The sequence below is a fragment of the Parasteatoda tepidariorum genome, chromosome 8 (genome assembly GCF_982258835.1).
Source record: "Parasteatoda tepidariorum strain Cologne lab strain chromosome 8, Ptep-v5.0, whole genome shotgun sequence".
Taxonomy (NCBI): Eukaryota; Metazoa; Arthropoda; class Arachnida; order Araneae; family Theridiidae; genus Parasteatoda; species Parasteatoda tepidariorum.
This window is the reverse complement of record NC_141762.1, coordinates 101,662,222-101,684,743: the sequence shown is the minus strand read 5'-3', so window position 1 is coordinate 101,684,743 and position 22,522 is coordinate 101,662,222. Positions and strand designations below refer to the sequence as shown.

Here is a 22,522-nt window from a genome sequence, read left to right as displayed (position 1 = left end):
TAGAGCTGTACAATGGGCTATTGGCGACGGTAAATGAAACATTCCTAAGGATGATCCGAAGACATGCCATCATAATTTTGATCCCCTGCAGAGAGGATGGCATCCCGCTTCGGTAGCTCGGCGACCTGCAAGCGAAGTCGAGTACTTTACAGTAGAACTGTTTAACGAGGACCCATACCGGACACCCTCGGTCCCTAAGCAGACTGATCCAAGAGGTCACCCATTCGCAGCCAGTGGTGCTTGACATCGGTGATCAGCTGGGAAGAGCGTCTTTACGATCTGTCCACTGCAGGACCCTCTGGTTTGGACACGTCTATTTTCTTGGGGGGAAAAAAAACTAAAAAAGTTCCGCCACAGCAAAGTAATAAATTCATATGAAGAGAGTAATATAAATCGAAAATTAAACATGGCAGAAATAGGCATTTGATGATGCTCTAGGTACCTTTGGTCAGAAAACCCAAACTGAAAAAATGCTGCTGGTATTTACATATGCTACAACAGACCACTCCAGGACATGAAACCAAATAGGGTAGTGGAACCTAAGCTACGCTTTCATGTTGAGCTCAAGAAAAAGCTTAGTGGCCCTATTTTTTACTCGTTAACGAGAACCTTTCTCGGTCCCGTCGGAGGAGATTAAAGATTTCACCCACATACTCTTTGATCTCTATGCCTTCCGTAGCAGTGTTGCCAGATTGGGCTACTTTTAAAAGTCGGATACTACTGAAAATCGAATTTGGGCTACTCATTATTTTTGAAACGCTATAAATCGCAAAATTGCGCTATTTTTTTTTCTTTTTCTATAATAAAACGATACTGAAAAGTTTGCAGTTTCTTTATCTTTAAAAAAGAAAAAGGAAATTTTTTTTTATTGTTGTTGAAAAGGCATCAGCTTTATTTCAGGATTCTTAATTTGTCTTGCTGCGCGGAGTCCAGAATCCTTCCGTATCTATGGCTCAAATTGTACTCGTGAGTATGATGGAGAAAAAAATTCTTTTACTCCAACCATTTTTAATCGCTTATCTTCTGGGAAAATAAATCACGTGACCTTCAATCTGAGCTAAAGCAAAATATTGAATTTGACGAAATTTTTAATATAATGCATAAAATCTTAACTCTTGGACCATCTACTTTTTAAACTTAAATTCTGGCAGCACAGCTTCGTAGGGCACTAAAAAATGTATGAAAGATAGGTATGTATGACTTCATCGTAAAGCCTGTGGGCTCCTTAACTATACTCCCCTTTAAGCCATGAGAGACATCATTTGAAACAGTGTTACAGTAATTAATGTTTAAACTTTTATGTAATCAAATCTGATGTTCTATCTTGATAAAACATGACACACTTCAATCGATCTTCTGATGTTTTTACACTACATTTGCATAGGCTTTATTTACAAAAAGTATGATTATTTTTACATATGAATAAATAAAATAGCATGAATCAGTACAAAAGATGTTCCTTCAGTTTCAACACATTTGAAATCTGTGCGTTTAAAAAAATTAATTCTGTGGTCACGTAGCATTTACTTCTCCATGAATTCTGAAAAGAAATAACATGATTTTACAAATATATATATATATAGAGAGAGAGAGAGAGATAGTACTTATTTACTGCTCATAAGCTGCAGCTATATAATTTCATAAAATAAGTTCAAAAAGTAGAGAAAATATAGAAAAAAATAATAGATGCATTTATTATAAAAGTAATTTTAATCATACATTACCACGTGTTTTTAAGTTTAATTACTACCGATAAAATCTGTTAATTTTGTCTGAGTTTTTCGTTTGAAATGCAAACTTAAAGGGAAAAAGATTTTACTGCTTTCCCTAAAAGTTAAGTGGCTTCAAAAATCAATTCAAGGATATAAAATAATTCCACCATAAAATGCGGTAACAAGTTTGAAATATTTTGGGAAAGTGGATCTCAAAGAAAAGTTTGTTAAATAGAAAATTCACTTCGCTATTTGGAAGTTATTTTACGAAGAAATTTCAAAAATATTTTTTGTTCTCCGAAAAAAATATCGCAAAATAGAGAAATGGTAGCTAGTTAAACAGAAGTCTGACTGTACAATAGTGTGAGCAGGCATTTCATCAATGAATTGGAAGTTTCTTTTCCAGTTGAAAAACAAGCCAGCAGTTTGCAATGCTTATTCAAAAGAAAATTTTTTATTTTAATTCTGAATTATGTGATAAATAATGATATTAACTTTTACAGGAATGCATTATTAAAAAAATATATTTGCTTAAATATTGATCAAATTAAATATATATTTTTTATAATATTTAATTTTAAAAAAATATATATTTTCGTAACTGCAAACTGATTAGAATATAATAGAGACTGAAGTTAAGAAATGCATGCAGCTATATACTATTCCTAATAGGATGTGTTTAAGTGTAAATCTAAAATATTACTTAATAAATTCAGTAATAAACTTTCTAAAATATTTCTTTATAAATTAAGTATTCATAAATTATCTATCTTAACTTTTATAATATTTTTATATATTTTTTAATTTATTAATATATATCTATTTTATAATCTATCTTAACTTTTTATTACAGAAATAAAAAAAAACACTAAATAATTAAATTTTATGTCAGTATATTTAAATATAAATGTTAAGGATTGTATTTGCAATTACTTCATATCTTACTTAAATTAATCATTCTATTGACAAAATTTATCTTTGTAAATTCATGAATGATTTTTTTTTTATTGTACTTGTACTTTAATTTAGGTATTTTAATATTTATAGCGACAATTTTATAGTAAAAACAAAATTTTACATTATGATATTTTATCCATAGTCAAAAATAAAATTGAAAACTACTGAATTATATTGATTGAATATTACTGAATTAATATTAATTACATTTACTTAATTTATTATTAATTAATCTGAATTATTATCAATTGAATTTACTTCATTGATTATTAATTGAATAATGCTGAATTTTTCAAACAAAAATAATTATAAACTTTTATGAAAATAGGATCAATGGAGAAGAAATTATGTAAGCAAAATATCAACTAATTTTAAATAGAATTTTAAAACAATATTTTAAAAATAGACAAACTCATTTTGAATTAAAAAAAGTTACATGGCAGTTGATTTTAATGACCATATATTTTAATTCAATAATAAATATACCATAACAATAAGTTTAAATTTTAAAATTAGTTTTAACAATCAAATTATATTTATGAAATTAACACATTTAGTTATATTTTGCAAAAGAATCTTCTTTTAATTCTCAGTTTAGAAAAATTTCATGTATTCTAAATTTATTCACTGTAGCCATTTTAGTTTTTTTTTATTTTACAATTTCACTCAGTTTTTCACATTCTCCTAGAAAAAATAGGTTTCTGCAATAAGAATGCCTAAATTTAAACAGCGTCACAATGCACAGTATTTTAACGAAAGGAGTTTTCGTACGCCGAAATAGATTGGGGTTGAATTAAATGAGAAAACAATTAATAGGACAATGCCTTTTTTGCATAATTTGTGGTGAAAATCAACATTTTAAATAAAAAAAATACTTCATCTTGAAAAAGGGAAAATTAAGCACTTTTTAAAAATGCCCGTTGAAAAAACTCCTTTAAATGCTTTTAAAAAACGAAAATAAGCACTTTTTAAAAACTCTATGCACCCTGTAAATTGATTCAGAGGGGGAAGTTTTAAGCTCTGAAAAAAAGTTTTCTTTCTTTTCTGGACTTTTTTATTTCTTTAGTTTATCTCAAACATTTAAAAAAAATAATTTTTTTACATATGAAAAAGAATTAAAAAATGAATTATAATAAAATAAAAATGATTAAAGCATAAAGAGTAAAAGGGTGAAGCTCAAGCTTTTATTAACGTAACTAAGTTCTTTCTTTTTTCATTATCAACAGCAAGTTATTGAAAAATGGACACACAGAAAAAAGGTTTAGAAAACAGATCACTTTCAAGTAAATATGCTTTACTATTACCTTATACATAACTCTTTAGAAACCAGCCTGTCTGATAGGCAAACAGTTTTTTAACCATGTTTTTATTAATCTTAATAAGACATATGTAATATACAAATATATTACACCTTAATTTTAAAAGAAATGTGCTTTTCTTTAAAATGCAATTTTAGTTTTTATCTATTTTATTGCTTTATGTGCTGTTAATAATTATGCAGTTCACAATTCATACTAACATAGATGATCTAACATAGTTCATCTAACATAGTGTGCCAAATTAATTACACTGCATATTATATAAAAATTTCATGCAAAAATAACAGATGGCAATTTGATATTTCTGTTTTTAGCAAGCTTATATGGATGTTATTAACTTAATTGAATAGAAATGAGAGATCTATTCAAAAACATTGATAAATCAAAACATTCAAATTAAGTATTAATAGAAATTTATTACTTTTCATACTTTTGTAGTCAATATCATTAAAGGAAATCTGAGATAATAAGAAAATTTAGAATTTAACAAACAATTTAAAGTGCAAAAAAAGTTGATTCTTTACACAAAAAATAAATAAAACCAGCAATTATAATGCATAACACAGTAAGCTAAAATTACGACTAATATTGAAATAAAGAACAAAACAAAAATATTTCTAATATTACTTAAAATGATATTTTTTACAAAAGAGAACTTAAACAAAACAAAAAAAAGACATAATTTTTTAAGCATAAAAAAGAAAATTACTCATTGATCTTTTAAAAACAAAATAAACCTAGAAGTAAATAACAAATATTGAAACGATATAGTTCTTTAGAGATTGAGGAATGTCGGAATCACAGTTCTTTACAAGTGATGTTAAAAATAATAAGTGTTACACTTTAAGCGTAACATACATTTTGCATTTTTTTCAGAACCATAACGTAATAATCAATAGACTCATAAATTTAGTAATTTAAGATTTCTTACAATTACAGGATCTACAGGGTGTGTAGCCAAATCATTCAACAAAAAATAAGCACCTTTTAAGCACTTAAAAAATATTTTCAAGCACTATATACATTCAAAAAAATGCAAAATAATTTTGTAACTAGTTTCTGACAAAGAACTCTTTTTCTTGATTATATTAGCCTTATAAAATGATCGAGAGATTTTTCGGTTTGATATCAGAGGGTGGAAAATGAAGTCTGAAATTGAGAATCTCTTGCAAAAGGCAGCAGAGTTGCACATGAGAAGGCAATAATCTCACTGTACACAGCTAAGTGTACGCACATACGGATTCGCAAGTGTTTCATCAAACATGCAAAATGATTGGCACTTTCATACGCTACGGACCGATGGAAGGCTGAAATAGATTGTGGTTGAATGAATTGTGAAAACTTTGTATAGAACAATGTAAAAAACACGCTTTTGGCGAAAATCGACATGGTAACGAAAAAATATTATTTTTGAAAAGGAAAAATTAAGCACTTTTTAAAAACACCCAAAGAAAAAAGCACCTTTAAGGGCTGTTAAATAATGAAAATCGAAAATAAGCACCTTTAAGGGCTGTTAAATAATGAAAATCGAAAATAAGCACCTTTAAGCACTTTTTAAAAACGCTACGCACCATGATGTATAAAAAAAATAAAAGCCATTGTTATTAACTGCTTTAATGTTACATAGCAGAAATACTAAATAGTGCCTCCTTTTTTTCAGAAGTGAAGCACATAAAATTTAGCACAGAGTTTTTTTCATCTCACTTTCATGTGCAACTATGTATAACTTAAAATAGACCTAAATCTATGTGGAACATGAGGAATTTGTGTACTACTACAAATATTAGATTATCGTATTCCCTAACAAATTTCTAGGGTAAAATCTATGTTTTGCTCTCTGCATATCACAGTCTAGAAAATGCAACTGTGCATATAAAATCTGTAGTATACAAACTCTATTAAAAATGTAGTAAAATACCCTTTAATGTGAAAAATTGTTATGAGGGTTGTATTAAGTTTATGGTTGTGTGTGTGGTCTCTCCTGTGTTGCTATTACAGAGTGTAAAGTCAGATTTTTCAACAAAAAATAAGCTCCTTTTATAGAGAAGTTTATTTTTAGTTAATCACTTTTTACAAACACTGAATAAAAAAAGCACCTTTAAAGGCTTTTAACAAAGGTAAATCCAGGGTATCTGCTACATTTAAGATTTTCAAACCCATGACTAATTCCAAGAATTTTTCATGACTTAATGAAGTTACTATTTTCTCAGACAAAGACACAGCAATAAATTTAAAAAAGCATTATAATAACATAAATTGAAATGATGGGTATAACCAAAACTGTTATACTCTACATCTTCATATTTATAGATTTTAAATTTAAAAAACAGAGTAAAGAAAGAGTTGAAGCAATAAAATAGCTGAAATTTTTTTCTGCAGAAATACATTCTAAAGATACGTTTCTCGTTCATCCGAAAGGAAACAAATACTCCTGATTTTTCTGTTCTCATTTCGGAATAACAAAAAATCGCCAATGACTGGCTTGCTTCAGCTAGATTTTCAAATTGATAAAATAAAAAATAAATTATAACAAAAGTTCTGAAATCACAGAAGTTTAAAAGATAATTAGTTCTAGAAATGATGTTTTTTCTTTCCTTTTTTGAAAGAACGCCATAACTTTTAAAGAACATGATAAAAACATTTTATATTTTAAGAAAATCTGACTGTGAGCGGGGATTTTATTACGAATTCAGATATTCGGAACACCACAAAATGGGGTGGAGGTATTTTGAAATTCCATTTTAAAAATTAGATTTTTCAGCGACCTAAATCCATGACTTTCCATGATTTTCTTTAAAAAAATAGTTAAAATCATGACATTTCATGACAAATTTTGTTCAATACTGAAATTCATGACTTTCCATGATGTTTAATGCTAATATCCTGTTTATAACAAAAATTGTAAAAAAAATAATAATAATCCATATAACGTGCCTTTATTCAGTCAGAGCTTCTTTCAGCCGCTCCCTAGCTTCTATAACTTTTTGCTCCTGCATATCAATGTCTTCGTCTGTAACATGAAGTCCCTATGAAAAAAATTCATCAAAAATATTAATTTTGAATCAAAAGTTTATTTCAAATTACAAATATTAGAGATACATATGGCAAAAATTAATATTTTTTACTAAACAAAAATTGGGCTTATTACCCCATAAGCTGTTACCACCCAGTACAAATTAAACTTATTAATCAACTGCATATTTTAGACTCTTCATGCAAAATCGCAAAAAGAATCAGGCAATTTTCTACAGAGGAAATAGTTTACAAGAAGTAGTAAGTTTAAATGTTTGTCCATAAGAAAAAAACCCAAATAAACTTGTGCAACTGAGTCCTGTTACTTTTCTGTTATTATTCAACTTTAATTCTACAAAATATGAAATTAAACTGTAATCGGGGGTAGTAGAATATATGTTTTTAGGGGTGTTCATACTAAAGTTAAGTGACACATCTGATTTGTTCGATACCTAGGATAAGCTCGAAAACTGGATTTGTGCAAGGTAATATATTATACTGCTTAATTCAAAAATTATAATTAACAAAAAGTCTAAATTTTAATTCAACATTTAAATTCAAAGATTTTTACAAAAAATTAGATTTTATAATTTTTTTTTATTAATTTAAAATCTTTTTTTTCTTTCTTTGTGCTTTTTCTTGTGCCTCTTCGAACAAAATAATAGAAATCTAGAAATTTTGAGTTTAATCATTGCCTGCTGAATTTCAAGTGAAAATGGCCACTAAGATCATGGGGGTTCTAAGTCAAATGCGGACAGAAACAAGACTGCTTGTCATGTCTGTTAGGAGACAGAAGCAAGCCTTGAATATATATATGTGGAAATTGTCGGGTTTAACAGATATCTCATTCTATTTTTGCAAAATATATTATGTTTCTTTTTTTTTTAAATTTTGTATTCTCATTTTTGACATTACGGTGGATAGGTGGAGAAGAAAATTCATTTCCTCCTTATTTGTCATTCAAGTTGAGGGCGGGGCAGTAACAAATTCTTATTTTCTCTCCCATCATTGGCTATCAATGAAGCATAAAGGCGTGGCATGCTGATTGGGTTCTCTTTATTTTTTCTTGTGTGACTGAAATTGATTCCCCCTCCACTTTAACTTTCACTCTAATAAAACGGTTCCAGGAAATGCCTCTTTTACTAGCCAGCTGCATTGGAAAGAAGGGAGGGGAGGGACTCAGTTGTGCTCTTTTGAAAACAAATCTCCCTCCTTCCCTGCATACCTGAGGATCATCGCTTATGGTCACTCAACGCTCTTGTGAGGTCTTCTCTTCCCCTTTCTGTTGATTTACGGGTTCAATGCATGAATCACTAGAAGCTAGAGAAGGAAAAAACATGTCCAAAGACTTTTTTTTTAAAGAGGAGGGAAGATAAGAGATGTTTGTTTATTTTGATTGTTAAAAAGTGTCCGGGAAATCGACCCTTCCGGAAAAGGGACGTCCAGATATGGGACGTTACACTGTCTATGAATAAAAAAAAAATTCCTAATAGGATTTTTTTTTTCCTATTAGGATTTCTACATGATCATGTTAATGTATAACGATGTTTTCCTATTAGGAAAACATAGTTATACGTTAGAATAATAATACGTTAGAATTTCCTAATAATCAAAATTTCAGTTAAGGATATTTTTATAACTATAGTAATAACTCAAAATAATATCTCTTTTCTTTAATTCCTTTTTGTCTCTTTAATTACATATATACACAAGTCTACTATTTTTATGAACGAAAACCAGTATTTTTATGGAATGGAAAATAACAATCATTGCCTTTTATATCAAACTTTATGAAAATTTTGAAACCCTTGTATATACAGGGAGATAATTATCGAACTATAATGTAACGTAAATTATTTAAAAACTACTGACTGCACAAATTTTATTCAACCTGCAAATGTCACTCCAGGATTATGTCAAGTAAAATTTTCTTGGTACACCCAATGATTTCTAATGAAAATCTGACTTGAACACACTATGTAATATTTGTATTCAAATTTGTAAAAGCATTGAGAATATAATTTGAATGCATCATACCAGAACCAATGGTTGGGTGGGATTAATGTATACTCCAGGACTTTTATCAAGAAGTGCTTTTGGTTTGTTTTGTCCAGTGATAGCATGCCCATTTATGTGTAAAGCAGTCACAATGCTTCTTAATATGGTCTCATCACCCAACTGCAGACCAACAGCTGAAATATAAATAATTATACACATTAGGATAAAATGAGAGCATCATGATTATACACATTAAGATAAAATGAGAGCATTATGATTATACACATTAGGATAAAATGAGAGCATCATGATTATACACATTAGGATAAGATGAGAGTCACAATGCTTCTTAATATGGTCTCTTCCCCCAATTGCAGACCAACAGCTGAAATATAAATAATTATACACATTAGGATAAAACGAGAGCATCATGGATGGGGAAAAAATCCAGTAGATTTTACAAATTTCATGATAATTGTTGAAAAAAAGATACTAAATATTTTACACATGGGAAATTTTAGGATTTTTATAGCCACCAAAATAGAAAAAAATTCAATATTTTCTTGTCATGATTAACATTAAATGAACTTGAAATGTTAGGCATTATGTTTACTCATAATTTTGAATACTAATAGGCATTTAATTCATCAAAGACAGATAAAGGATTTTTAATTAATTAAAAAAGGGATTTCTGAATAAAGATAAACTCAAAATTTTAGAACGAAAAAGTTTTAAACGGATTTTAATAAATGAGGCTCACTTCATTATGTATTAATTACAATTATTTAAACATTCAAGCAAATAATAATCTGTGCAAATATTCTAATTCAATATGGATTTCTTTAGGAAACTTACTCAATTTTAGGGAATTTTTAAAAATGCATAAAAACCAGGAGAATTTTTATTAAACCAGAACATCAAAAGAAACTGGCAAAATCCAGTAGAGTTGGCAGCTATGTGAGAGTGTTTTTATATAATATTAAACCATGTGACTCTGATACTTCATATGCTTTTTCATTAATAAAATATTTCTGAGTATAATAATTTGTTGAGAGTATTAAATTTTTTGCGTGATATTTTTATTATATTTGATTCTTTTTCGCTAAACTGTTTCTCAATCAAAATAAACGTTTATAAATAAATATATACAAATATTTTGATACTTGATACAAAATATGAATCAGCTGTTATGGAATAAATGGCAAGTTTCTTCACCAGTGGAAAAAAAATCATTCCAGAAGAAATAAGTTACTTCCAACTCAAGTGGAAGAAACTAAATTTTTAATGAAGAAATATAGAGTGTTAAACAAATTTTTTTAATATATTTCAAATAAGTGAAAATAAAAATAAAAAATTGACAAGGAAAATAATTTTAACCAATATCTTAAGAAAATAAAACAAGTATAGTTTCTTTTAACCTTTCACATAAAGAAGCAAAGTAGAACTTCATTTCATAATTTCTTTTTAAATATTTAAAAAAATTATATGTTGTATTATACTACAAATCACACACAGGGTGCGTAGCTAGAACTTTTAACAAGAAATAAGCACCTATTAAGTACTTTTTAAGCACTCAAAAGATATTTTTAATAACTTAAAATTCATAATTCGGATCTGTGCAGTAATATAAATTATTTTTTCTATCGTTTAAAGCTCTTAATTTATAAACATAAAATCAGTATAATTCAAAAATATTTTCAAAAACTTTACATAATCCTGATAAAATAACTAGTTTCTGATAAATATTGTGGGGAATATTGTGAAAATCTTTTGTAATTTAGCACCTTTTGTAATTTAGAACGACAATCGTTTCGACAAGGAAAATAAAATCTTCGGCAAAGAAAAAAGATAGAAAATTAAGCACTTTTTACAAACCCTGAATAAAAAAAAGCACCTTTAAGGGCTTTTAAAAAACATAAAATTACTAAGCACCCTGATACGTATTACTCACAATCGCAAACAGAATAATAATTTTTATAATCAAATGTTGTTATTTAAATGCTAAAAGTCTTTACAAATAGATATTTGCAATACAGGTTTCATTTTCACATACCTTATCATAAAATTGTAACCTAATTATATTTTTTTAACAAACCTAAGAGTTTTCAATTACCAAATTTCAAGCTAAAATCAATGATTAATTTACTTAAAATTTTAAAAATTTCATGTGATAAACTGTAAAGTTTTAATTATAAAGTAATCATTTTAAATAAAACTTGCATGTACTCAAATACAAATGTTGGGGCAAAGTTTTTTGTTGTTGTTTTGTTTACATTTCAATAACTTTAAATATTTTGCTTAGGATTTTACTGTAATAACTTTAGTGTGAAAAACTATTTCTTTACACTTAGCTGTTAAATAATATCAGTTTGTTTGAATGAAAGATAATTAATTGAAAACAAAATTGCTATCTAAATTTCTAAAAAATGCACCAGTATTAAGAAAATTTAAATAAGTTGAAGAAAAAAAAAACATTTGAAAAAGTAATAGTTTTTAAATTAACGTTTTTTAATTAATCTTTTATTTAAGTAATATTTTTTCTTCTTCTCAGATAATTTTTCTTTACAGAATATTCAGTTTAATATAAGTACACATAAAACTAGATTTAAAACAAATTATAAAAATTTTAAAATTCCATATACAACTAAAACATAATTTAAAAAAAAAATTTAAATGTAAAATTCCTTATTTAATTTATCTTTAAATTTGAACTATTCATTAAATAGTTATCATTAAACAATTATATTTGGTCATTTTTAGTTTCTTCTAGTGTCTTCAGATGTTTTTCACTTTTTTCCAGTGTATTGAAAGAAATAGTTTTTTCCCAAACAAAATGTGAATTTATTTTATGTAATTATTAAAAAAACACTGTACACAAAGATTATATTTTAAACTACATATGAAAAAATATTAATGAAGGATATTTTAAACTACATAAAAACATAACAATGTCAACAAAATCTGCTTAAAATGTTTTCGTAAATTTTAAATTTTTTAATGAAAGCAAAACTAGCAATGTACTTTTAAGTTTAAGGCAAAAACTAATAATTTAAATTTCAAAATATTTGTTTGTAAAATAATTATTTACTTCATTTACTGTCTATTGTAGCTGTTTCAATATCATTAATCCAATTTGTAGAATCTCCATTGCAGGCATTACTCACAAAGGAACCAACTTAAAAAAATTTCAAGAAGCAATTAAATAACATTCTCTAATTTTGACTAATTATCTTAAATTCTCTCTCTCCAATTTGTATAAAAGATTTGAAAAAAAAATTACATTTGAAAATGAAAACTTAATTATAAAACATGTTTCATTTAATCATTTGTAAATTGACTTAAGTAGCGTAATGTTTTAATTTTAATAATATAACTTTTATTGATAAACTATTAATATTTTAAAGGAAAAGAAATGTTTTTTCAAATAATTCTTACAAAATTTTACATTCTTTCATTTTAAGAGTAAAATTACACACAATATTCATAATGCTGGGGTAGATATTAAGAAAACTTATCCACATATCTGGTGTTCCAGTAACTAAAAAACATAGTTTTGGTGCTTCAGTAATTAAAATATCATTAGTTTATACACATTTTCACGAGTGTGTTTACTTGACTCGATTATATTTTTTAAAAAGGAAAAATCATAATACTTAGAGCGTGCAATTCTACTATTAAGATGAAATATGCTATTTTGTGATAAAAACAGATTAAAATAGCATACCAGTCCCGAGTAATTTTATAGTGGTCTGACTCAAATTTTAGTGATCTCGAACTACCATTATTTTTAAGCCCTGTAATGTAATTTTTCTTACAACTGAAATATACTGAGAGCTAAAACAAATAAGTTCAAAAGATATGTAATCTACATCACTATTTTTACTACATTTTCTGTTTTCTTTACTTTATATAGAGAAATGTAAAGGAAAGACTGAAAAAGGGTTATAATATTCCTTAGAGATACAAGATTGCTTACAAGACCGTTTAATTTTCCCTCTCTCTTTTATTTATTTTCTAATTTGGTAACCTTATAAAATTTACATAATTCCCTGGGGTCTGAGATCCCAGTCTGATTGATTCCATTCAACTGTAAATAAAATAATTAAAGCTGTATGTGCATTTAAACCACAATTTTTTTTAAATATATATCCAACTATGTAAAAAATAAAAATTTTATTTTTACTTTTCTAAAAAAAATTTTTTCTATAATAAACCCAACAAGATTAGATTATAGAAATACATGCACATATTTAATTTAAAAATATTTTCCTGTCATTTATACATTAAATTCCAGGCTTTTTGGTGGGTAGTAAGAAATCACTAAATTATTATTAATGGCAATACTTAAATAAATGTAGTAATAAGTGCTTAATCTACTAATCTAGGTACTGCAGTACTGTTTCATTTTACGAATAGTAACCTTTTTTTCTGCTGAAAATAGCCATGCAACAACGATAATAGATAAATAATATACTTCAACAATAATACAGCATGTTAGAGAAAAATGTTCTTAGCAGCCAATAAAATCTCTTCTTTAGTATACCTTTAATTTTTGAGGGTAGTTCAAAAGGCTCAATTACTTTTCCTTTCTTATCACAAGCATAAATACCTTGTAAACGCTTCTCCCAGAACACCTGCAACATAAAAAGACAATTGAGAAAACTAATATTTTCAATAAAATTAATAAGGAAAACTAGAATAAAAAATTTTTTGCAACACTTCATTTAAAGAAATTATAAAATTTCTAAGAATAATTTTTAGCAGTTTAGAAAAGCCAATATTTTATTTTATTTTATAACTGTCGTCGAACAGACGACTCAATTTCGGGTTTGAGACTACAAATGTTCAACTCTGTAGCCTCGTAATTTTGATTCAACCCAGAAGACAAAGGAACTCCTGGATCAGTACCCCCAGAGGTATACTTTGTTACGGGAACACTGAGGACTCCGTGACCCAAGAGATTTAATGTGCATCAGTCACCATTTACTACAATTTTAATAAATATTTTATTCCACGAGACTTCCTAAATGTTCAATGGCAACACCTGAGCAAATTATATTTTCCAAAATAATTTAGAGTTGTCACGCTTTAAATATAGAGGTAGAGAAAGTAAAGAGTTGTAGCACACTAAGTTAGTAGGTAAGGGTTATTATGCCTTATTATTGATTGTTTTGGGTAATAACTCATCTGGAACAGGTAATACCTCAGCTCAGACTTTACGTAATCATGATAAAACAACCCAAAGATGATCTGAAGACTGATACTGTGAACCCTCGGTCCCTACTTAGCCTGATCAAAGTGGTCACCCACCTGCTTACTAACCACAGCTAGTGATGTTTGACTTCAGTGTTTTACAGGGAACTGTGTCGTTATGATCAGTCCACTGCAGGACTGTTCCTGTGATAGAAACACTAGGCGATTCATAAAAGTAATTAATGCAATTTTAAAAAAAATTCATATAATAAAGTTTAATTAAAACACAAAAAAAATCTACTTCTATAACAATATACAAAAGTAAAGAAAGAAAAAAAAAATACAATGTGGCATATAAAAAGGAATAAAATAACTTAACCGATTTTGGATAAGGCAACTAAAAAAAGACATATCCGGAGTGCTACCCGAGTGTTAAATAAAGAAACAAACAAAATTAAAGCACCATTAATTGATTACTTTCATAAAAAAAAATAAGTTAGAAAGCATGAAAAAATAAACCTGTTTAGGTTTTTCTTGAGGTCCGTGAGCAACTTCAGAGTGAGCCTTGGAGAGCTGATTTCTTACAACAGTGACCGATTGCTTGAAAATGGAGGCCGTTTGCCGGATAGGTAAAACTATTGCGGCACTTATTTTAGGGGGAGCTTCAACTTCTGGTTGCTTCGTTTCCTCTTGCTCTCTCTTTCTCTTAGTTGAAAGCATCTTTCAATTTGGTCATTTAACTACAAAAGCAAACAATTATCTCAGATATAAATGTTATTGAAACTTTCATATTTTCACAGGGTAGCCACTCAAATCTAGAAAAAAAGTTCCGTGCATATATTATACACAATATCTTAAGAGGAAACACAAAATCACTGGGCAAATGCGTGAGTTATATTAGGATAACTAATACTAGTTTTAATTGCTGGAAAAACTTAGAGCAATAAAAAACAGTTCAACATATATAAAAAAAATATTGATGCAGCAAATGAAATAGTATAGTTTAGCTGAACTGTCTTTAAATAATCCATAATTTGCACTTTAAGGGGTCAACATTTTGTAAAAGAAGAAAAAAAAATCCCAGTTTATAAGGAAAAAATCCAAATTCCCTGCATTTTCACAGTTATTTTAGATTATTATTTAATTCCCTGTATTTTTCAGGTTTTCCCTATTCTCCATGTGGAGCAGCAACCCTGTTTTAGATGTAATATTTTATTTATTTTATTTTTTATTTTATAACCGTCGGTGCACAGCCGACCCAATTTCATGGGTTTACGACTACTTACGTTCAACTCCGTAGCCTTATAATTTTGAACCAATCCAGAAGACAAGGAAACTCCTGGATCAGTACCCCCAGAGGTTGGATGTAATATTGGCACATTTTGTGCCAAGTACTTTAGATCGTAGGATCCAAGGGCCTTAGATCATTTTTTTTTAAAATTTTACAACCGCTGTTGAACTGCCAACCCAGTTTTGAGTTTAAGACTACTAATGTTCAACTTTGTAGCCTTGTAACTTTGAACCAAATACAGAAGACAAGAGAACTCCTGGATCAAGTACTAGGAAAAAAGTGTCTGACTGGAGGAATTCTTGATGGAACTAATCCGCATTTGCGGTACATGGAGAGGAGAACCACAAAAAACTTCCACAGTTAGCCTGACAGCAAGGAGACTAATACCCACATTCCGTCTACCATTGAGGACATTTTACATCAGCACTATGGTGGGTGTGAGCGAGGTACGGAATTGGCATCGACCAACCATCCCTGGGTTTCGAACCCAGTTCACCACATTTTAAGGTGAACGCTCGGCAATAGTAGTTAGCATAGGAGATCACGATACGAAAAGGTCCCTTGGTTCCTTAACGTTATTTAATTAAAGAAGAAAAATATACGCTTCCTTATGCAATGATGCTTTAAAATTACATCTTCATCATTTAGAGAAATTTCGAAAGCTTATATCTTGATTACACAATAAAGAGTAAAGAATTTATCTATATATTTTCCGAAATAATGAAATCGTCTCATTATAAATATAAAAAACAATTCTACAATCTTATAAATATAAAAGAAACACAACTTTCTCTAAATAGAAAAGAAAGTCACTCATTATATAAAGGTATAAAGAACATGCACAGTATAAGTTGAACAGAAAATAAGTATTTTTGAAGAGTGTTACTCTGACATGTCAGCGTTACTGTTTCTTTTTTTAATGATATTTTTACTTAAAATTTAAACCTTAAAAACCTACTTTTCCCTCCAAGAAAGACCGATAAAGCTCATTAAATATCTTATTTTGTCTTTTTCGAATTGTGATTGTTTATGATCTTTACAGTTTATTTCTGTCCCTTTAAAGAGTAGAATGCAATTAAATATTTAATATTTCAATACAAAGAGCTAGAAGCAAGTTGAAGGAGTTTAATAGCTTCACTAATCACTGCACAACAACTCAACTCAACCACTCCGTGCTCTTGAAACACAACAATTTATTATTTATCACTGATGTAATAAAGTAGTAAATTAACCTATTTTAAGCATTTAAACCAATTAATTTAATTTGGATTTTACATTTTACTGTAAAAACATGGGTAATGTTTTTGCTTCGGGACTAGCTCCCCCACCTCTAGCAGAACCTGTACCATCACCAAATATGCCGGCTGAAGAAAATGTTCCCAAAAGTTCTCAGCAAAACTCCACTGATCAAAATCCTGGCTCACTTGAAGATCTACATAAAAAGTGCAAAGGTACTTATTAAGAAATTTGTAGTATAATTTGCTAGTAAATAGCTCTGATGTTACCTACCAAAAGTGAATCTAGCTGGATAGAGCAATAAAATCCCATCCCTTACAATAGATAAGAAAATAAGCTGTCCCCAACTTTTTTTCTCAACCAAATTTAATCTCCGATTAGCGCCTTTTTAATTGTATTATGTCTCTCTCAATAGAACCTCGCCTTCTTTTTTTACTACCTGCGTTCTCGTTACGATTTCGTTTACGCACAATTTCTATATTTTTTTTACGCTAAAAAGCAAAACGTAACTTCGGATGGGGATGATTTCCGTATCGTGATCTACGCCAAAATTTGGCGAGATCCCTACGAGTGCCTGCGGGGAGTTTTTTGAGGGGGCGTGGCCAAGAACGGCAAAAATGACGTTTTCACAAATCGTCTGGAGTGGGATGGGCTTCATGATGTAGGAGTTGTTTGAATTATGAAAGAAACAAACCTGATCCTTTCCCTTTGTTTGAACTGGAAACTAAACAAATATAAAAACAAAGAGACTTAGTTTTAATTTAGGAAAAGAACAATCTTTTAAATGAGTATATTTCAAAAAAAAGTTTTTTAGTATTTCTTTTAAAGTTAATAAATTATTGATTAGCAAAATACGTTTAAAACAAAACCTTTATTCTAACTCATGCAACACTGTTCTGACAATTCAATTATTGTAATTAAACATTAAAGAAGAAGTATTTATAATTTTTAAAATAAATTCTTGTTACATATTATTCTAAATTGGTGAAGTTTTTCTAAAAAAGGAAATAGATTTAAAAAACAAATCTCGAGTTAATTGAACTAATTAAGCACTTAATATTATTAATAAAAACGTAAACTAAGTATTTTCTTTTAAAAATGAAGTTCAAACTTATTGTAAAATTACTTACCAACTCTTTCAATGAAATTATCCTTAGATATATAAATAAATCACGGCTGTATTGAAGGAAAAGGAAAGACATAAATAAAAATGTCCGGGGGGGGGGGGGAGGAAGTAGGCATATTCTTGATTTTCAATTATCGGATCACAAATTTATTAAGTTGATTATAAATAATTTATAAAATTTTGGTGAATACAGTTTTTAAAAGCTTAATCTTTTGCTCGGCATTGACTTCATATTAAAAAATAATAACTATGCTTTAATTAAAATGCAGAAGGGTAATTTCTAAAAAATGAAATTAAAATTATTAGTACTGTCGAAGTTATAATTCGAAAATTGAAATAATAAAATTTAGTTAAAAATGCCAAACGTTATAACATAGGGAAAAATTACACGTGAACATGCCTATTCAACATTATAGCAAAACTGAATGACCGCTCTAAATTACCCGCCAATTGCTGAACAAGATGACGGTCGTTCACGTGTCTCCATATGCGTAGCATGAGGGGGGGGGAACATGCTTTTTTTTCATAGAAAACTGTTTCTTTATTTAATTTTTTTGTATATATGCATATTAATTCTTTATATTAACGTATGTTTATTAATAAATGTATATATATACTATATATGTAACTAAAATAAAAGAGCAGTTCTGAAAAAAAAAAAAAAAAGCGTGTTCCCCCCTCACGCTACACCTTTGTTTCGAGAAAAGAAAGTACCGTGTGCAAAAAATGCCGCGAAATTGAATTTAAACATGGCTGACAAGTATTTTTTTTTTTTTTCGTAACAATTATTTTTTAACTGTTTCAGTGATTTTTTTTTTTCTTTTCTTTGAAAACTTACTGGGAAAAATATGAGTTAGCTTTCAAAAATTAAGAATTCTCAATAACAGTCAGTAGTGTCAATTGTGTTTTGATCTGAAATTCCTGTGAGAAAATAAAAATACTTCTTTAAACAATTTATTGTTGTTAAAAGCCGTTTTTGTTGCGAATTAATAAATGGACTATGACGAACGCATTTAGTTTTTTACGCTAAATCCTTTAAATTGATCGACAAAATAGTTTTGAAATTATAGGGGTTTTATGCACAAAAAGTACTATTTTGCACATGTACATATTTAAGCTTCTGACATTGCTATCTAAAAAAATAAGATATTGCTCCCCATTGCTATTTAAACAAATAAGATATTGTTCCGTATAATTCTGATGCTTCCAAAATGTTTAAATAGTTTTTTGTTAGCTAAAACAGGACACTCGAGGTCAGGCAATTTCTTACCACTTACTATGAAGAGGGTACTTGAAGGTTTGCTGATGTTTTAATTATTTTTTTTAAAGATTTTCATTTCAAATCCTATTTTTTCTATATAAGTAACACTGATACAGGAGTTGATAATTTTTATTCCAGAATATTATTCACATCTAGTTTAAAAAGTTAAAGTAAATTTAGTTAATATTTTTTAGCATTTTTGTAATGATAATGGTATCTGTAAATTAATTCCGAATATTAACATTTATTATTATTTATTATTATTAATATGAATTAAACATTTTTATATTATATTTTATATATATATATATATATATATATATATATATATATATATATATATATATATATATATATATATAGCACAATAGAAACAAAACCGAACAAAAACGGAAACAAAAAGAAAACGGAAGTAAGGTAATAGTAGATAATATCAAGCGCTAAAGCTGCTTTAAATATGATCACTATAACATAGCACAAAAAACAAAGAGAAAACGAAAATAATAAATAAGTTTTATTAACTGCGCATAAGCTGCAAGTATATAGAACTCATAAAATAAGGTAAAAAATTGAGAAAATATGGAAAAAAAATAAAAAATAATGACAAGAGAAGAAAATTATTTACTATAATTTTCAAGCATTTAAAAAAACATAATTTTTAATACCTCTAAAAAAGAAAAAAAAGAAAGAAATAAATAAAATTTATTAAAATTTGGAAAACAAAACTAAGAAAAGATATAATCTCTTCATCAGCTCACACGATTATATCCGCAAAAGGAGTGCTTTCTAATACTGTATCAATATAGCCGAAGCAAAAAAAAACAATACAATAGTGTGAGGAGCACTAAAAAAATAGAACCCTTTTTGGGTTCATCTAATATATATATATATACATATACATACTCCCCTCTGTAGAGGATCAAAATTGTGATGGTATGTCTTCGGATCATCCTCAGGGATGTTTCCCAGACCGTCGCCAATAGCCCATTGTGCAGCTCTAGTTCGACGTAAATGAACTACAACAACATATACCTACACATATATACATACCAGAGTTGGCCGTCGATTACAACTGTAATTGATAACAAATAATTACAGCTATGTGATCAATTACTTGTAATCACGATTACAAGTAATCGCGATTTTAAGTAATCAAAATTTTCGATTATATCAGTGTAGAGCGAAAATGTAATCAATTACTTGTAATCATGATTACAAAGTTTGATTACAACTGTAATCATGATTACATAGTCGATTACAGTAATCAATTACTTGTAACCGTAATTACAACTTTCAAAAAATTTTGATTACAGCTGTAATCATGATTACAATTTTGATTACAGTAATCAATTACTTGTAATCATGATTCCAAGTAACTGCGATTACAAGTAATCACAACGAAAACGATTACGGGTAATAAAATGCATACATTTACAAGTGCATCGATATATGTACGAGCAAAGTATGTACTTATGTACAACGTACGTATGTACTTGTATAACTACATACTTTGTTAATACTTAAGCGCATGTAGTGCATGGATGTACAAAAAAATAGTTATATGCACAATGTACGTATGTACATACAACGTATACATATACATAATTACAAGTAATGTATAAATACATGCGTACATTTAAATATATGTCATTACAATATACACATACATTGCGCATATATTAAAAAAAAATTATATAAGTAAAGATATTAAAGTTTGTTTTAAAATTTATTCTAAGGCTTATAAAACTCGACCTCATATTTTTTGAAAGCAAGCGATAATTTTATTTTAAATTTCTAAATATTATTTTCACACATAAAATTTACCGTTTTTTTTGCCATTTAAAAAATTTCTATAAAACATGCATTATGTTATAAAAAATAAATAAATCTGTATTGTCAAACAATTCATGAAAATACCTGAAAATAATTCTTTATTCAAAGAATTTCAAAATGACTTAGAATAATTAAAGCTGATAACTAAATTTAAATGTCGTTTGATTTTGTCATTTAACTTGCTTGAGTCATTATAAGTTAACTTACATGCATTTTATTTATTGCATTGTACACATATTTAGACGTAAATGTATTGTACATATGTATACGTGTAATGTATGTACGCATGTACAATGCATGTACAAACATTCACGCATTGTACATGCATTTATAGCACAAATGGATATGCATACATGGAACATACGTGCATTGTACATGTGTGGATACATTCATTGGACATATGTACATTGCACCATATGCATAGATAGGGATAGCATACATGTACACATGTAAAATTTGTACGTAAGAATTATGCTCAATATATTTATGCACATATGTACTGTATATGTACATTATATGAATATGTATCAGTACGCTATATGTATATACATCTCTACAATATATGCATCTCAAATGTGTGTATGTACATATGTTATGCATGTCGAATGTATGTATGAATATATCTAAAATATAAATTGCCCAATGTACGTACAATCGTACTCAAATGTATTATGCATATTGGGATACATACATTGAGCATGAACATATTGTGTATATGTACATCCATACATTGGACATGCATATCATGTACATGTATAAATACATATATTGTACTAACTATATATATTGTGCATACTATATATATATACCTATATTGTACATACTACATATATACCTATATTGTACATACTACATATATACCTATATTGTACATGCATACATATATTATACTGTTCATAAATACATGCATGCATGGGGCATACATCGTACAGACAATGCATGTATGTTTGTACAAACAACAAGCACTTGTATATACATGTGTACATGAACATAGATATACATTTTACATACACAAATATTTGCATAAAATGCATATATTCATTGTATATAAATGTACATGTCTGCATTGTTTGCAGATACATACGTAATTATTAGCTATATACATACATACATATATTTTATACTTACAATATAAGTGTATGTACATATGTGTGAAACTAAAATGTCTCAGCATATGCACTAGATAAAATCATACGTACATACATTTTAGTTACATTCATTTGTACGCATACAAATACGTACAAAATGCAGTACATGTAAATGCGTGCAAAATGTATCATTATAAAATACATTATACTATCTAATGTAAAATATAATCATTTATAAGAATACAATAGTTTTGTAATCGTGCATTTAGATTACATGTAACCATAATGACATGTAATCATATATTTTGATTACTTGTAATCATAATTACCCGTAATCAGTTTCGTTGTGATTACTTGTAATCGCAATTACTTGGAATCATGATTACAAGTAATTGATTACTGTAATCGAAATTGTAATCATGATTACAGCTGTAATCAAAATTTTTTGAAAGTTGTAATCACGATTACAAGTAATTGATTACTATAATCAAAAAAT

General features: G+C 28.0%; 2 protein-coding genes across 4 annotated transcripts in view; one reads left to right on the top strand and one right to left on the bottom strand.

The window, feature by feature from the left end:
• Positions 1 to 1,360: 1,360 nt before the first annotated feature.
• On the bottom strand, positions 1,361 to 16,575 carry LOC107438044 (methyl-CpG-binding domain protein 3). Of its 3 annotated transcripts, none has more exons than XM_043050903.3 (6): positions 16,441 to 16,575; positions 14,711 to 14,931; positions 13,542 to 13,632; positions 9,038 to 9,192; positions 6,923 to 7,014; positions 1,361 to 1,540 (listed from the first exon to the last, which is right to left on the bottom strand). In XM_043050903.3, the coding sequence occupies exons 2-5, from the start codon at positions 14,909 to 14,911 to the stop codon at positions 6,925 to 6,927; spliced, it is 537 nt and encodes a 178-aa protein (XP_042906837.1). In that variant the 5' UTR covers positions 14,912 to 14,931; positions 16,441 to 16,575; the 3' UTR covers positions 1,361 to 1,540; positions 6,923 to 6,924. The 3 variants fall into 3 exon arrangements, 2 of the variants coding, with proteins under 2 accessions (XP_042906837.1, XP_087025664.1); XM_087169538.1 differs by having other exon boundaries at positions 16,369 to 16,527; XR_015435987.1 differs by lacking the exon at positions 1,361 to 1,540 and adding an exon at positions 4,385 to 5,449 and having other exon boundaries at positions 5,540 to 7,014.
• A 42-nt stretch (positions 16,576 to 16,617) lies between these two features.
• The window catches only part of LOC107438043 (mitochondrial import receptor subunit TOM40 homolog 1), a 25,788-nt gene continuing 19,883 nt past the window's right edge, over positions 16,618 to 22,522 (top strand). The window contains exon 1 of the mRNA XM_016050203.3: positions 16,618 to 16,933. Within this exon, the coding sequence (XP_015905689.2) occupies positions 16,774 to 16,933 (160 nt within the window). The 5' untranslated portion in view covers positions 16,618 to 16,773. The remainder of the gene's footprint in view (positions 16,934 to 22,522) is intronic.

Coding starts and splice junctions, on each gene's coding strand:
- LOC107438044 (XM_043050903.3), bottom strand. CDS start 14,911: ATGCTTTCAACTAAGAGAAAGAGAGAGCAAGAGGAAACGAAGCAACCA. Junction 9,193..13,541: donor ACTACCCTCAAAAATTAAAG/GTATACTAAAGA, acceptor TTTATATTTCAG/CTGTTGGTCTGCAGTTGGGT. Junction 7,015..9,037: donor CCACCCAACCATTGGTTCTG/GTATGATGCATT, acceptor TTTTTTTCATAG/GGACTTCATGTTACAGACGA.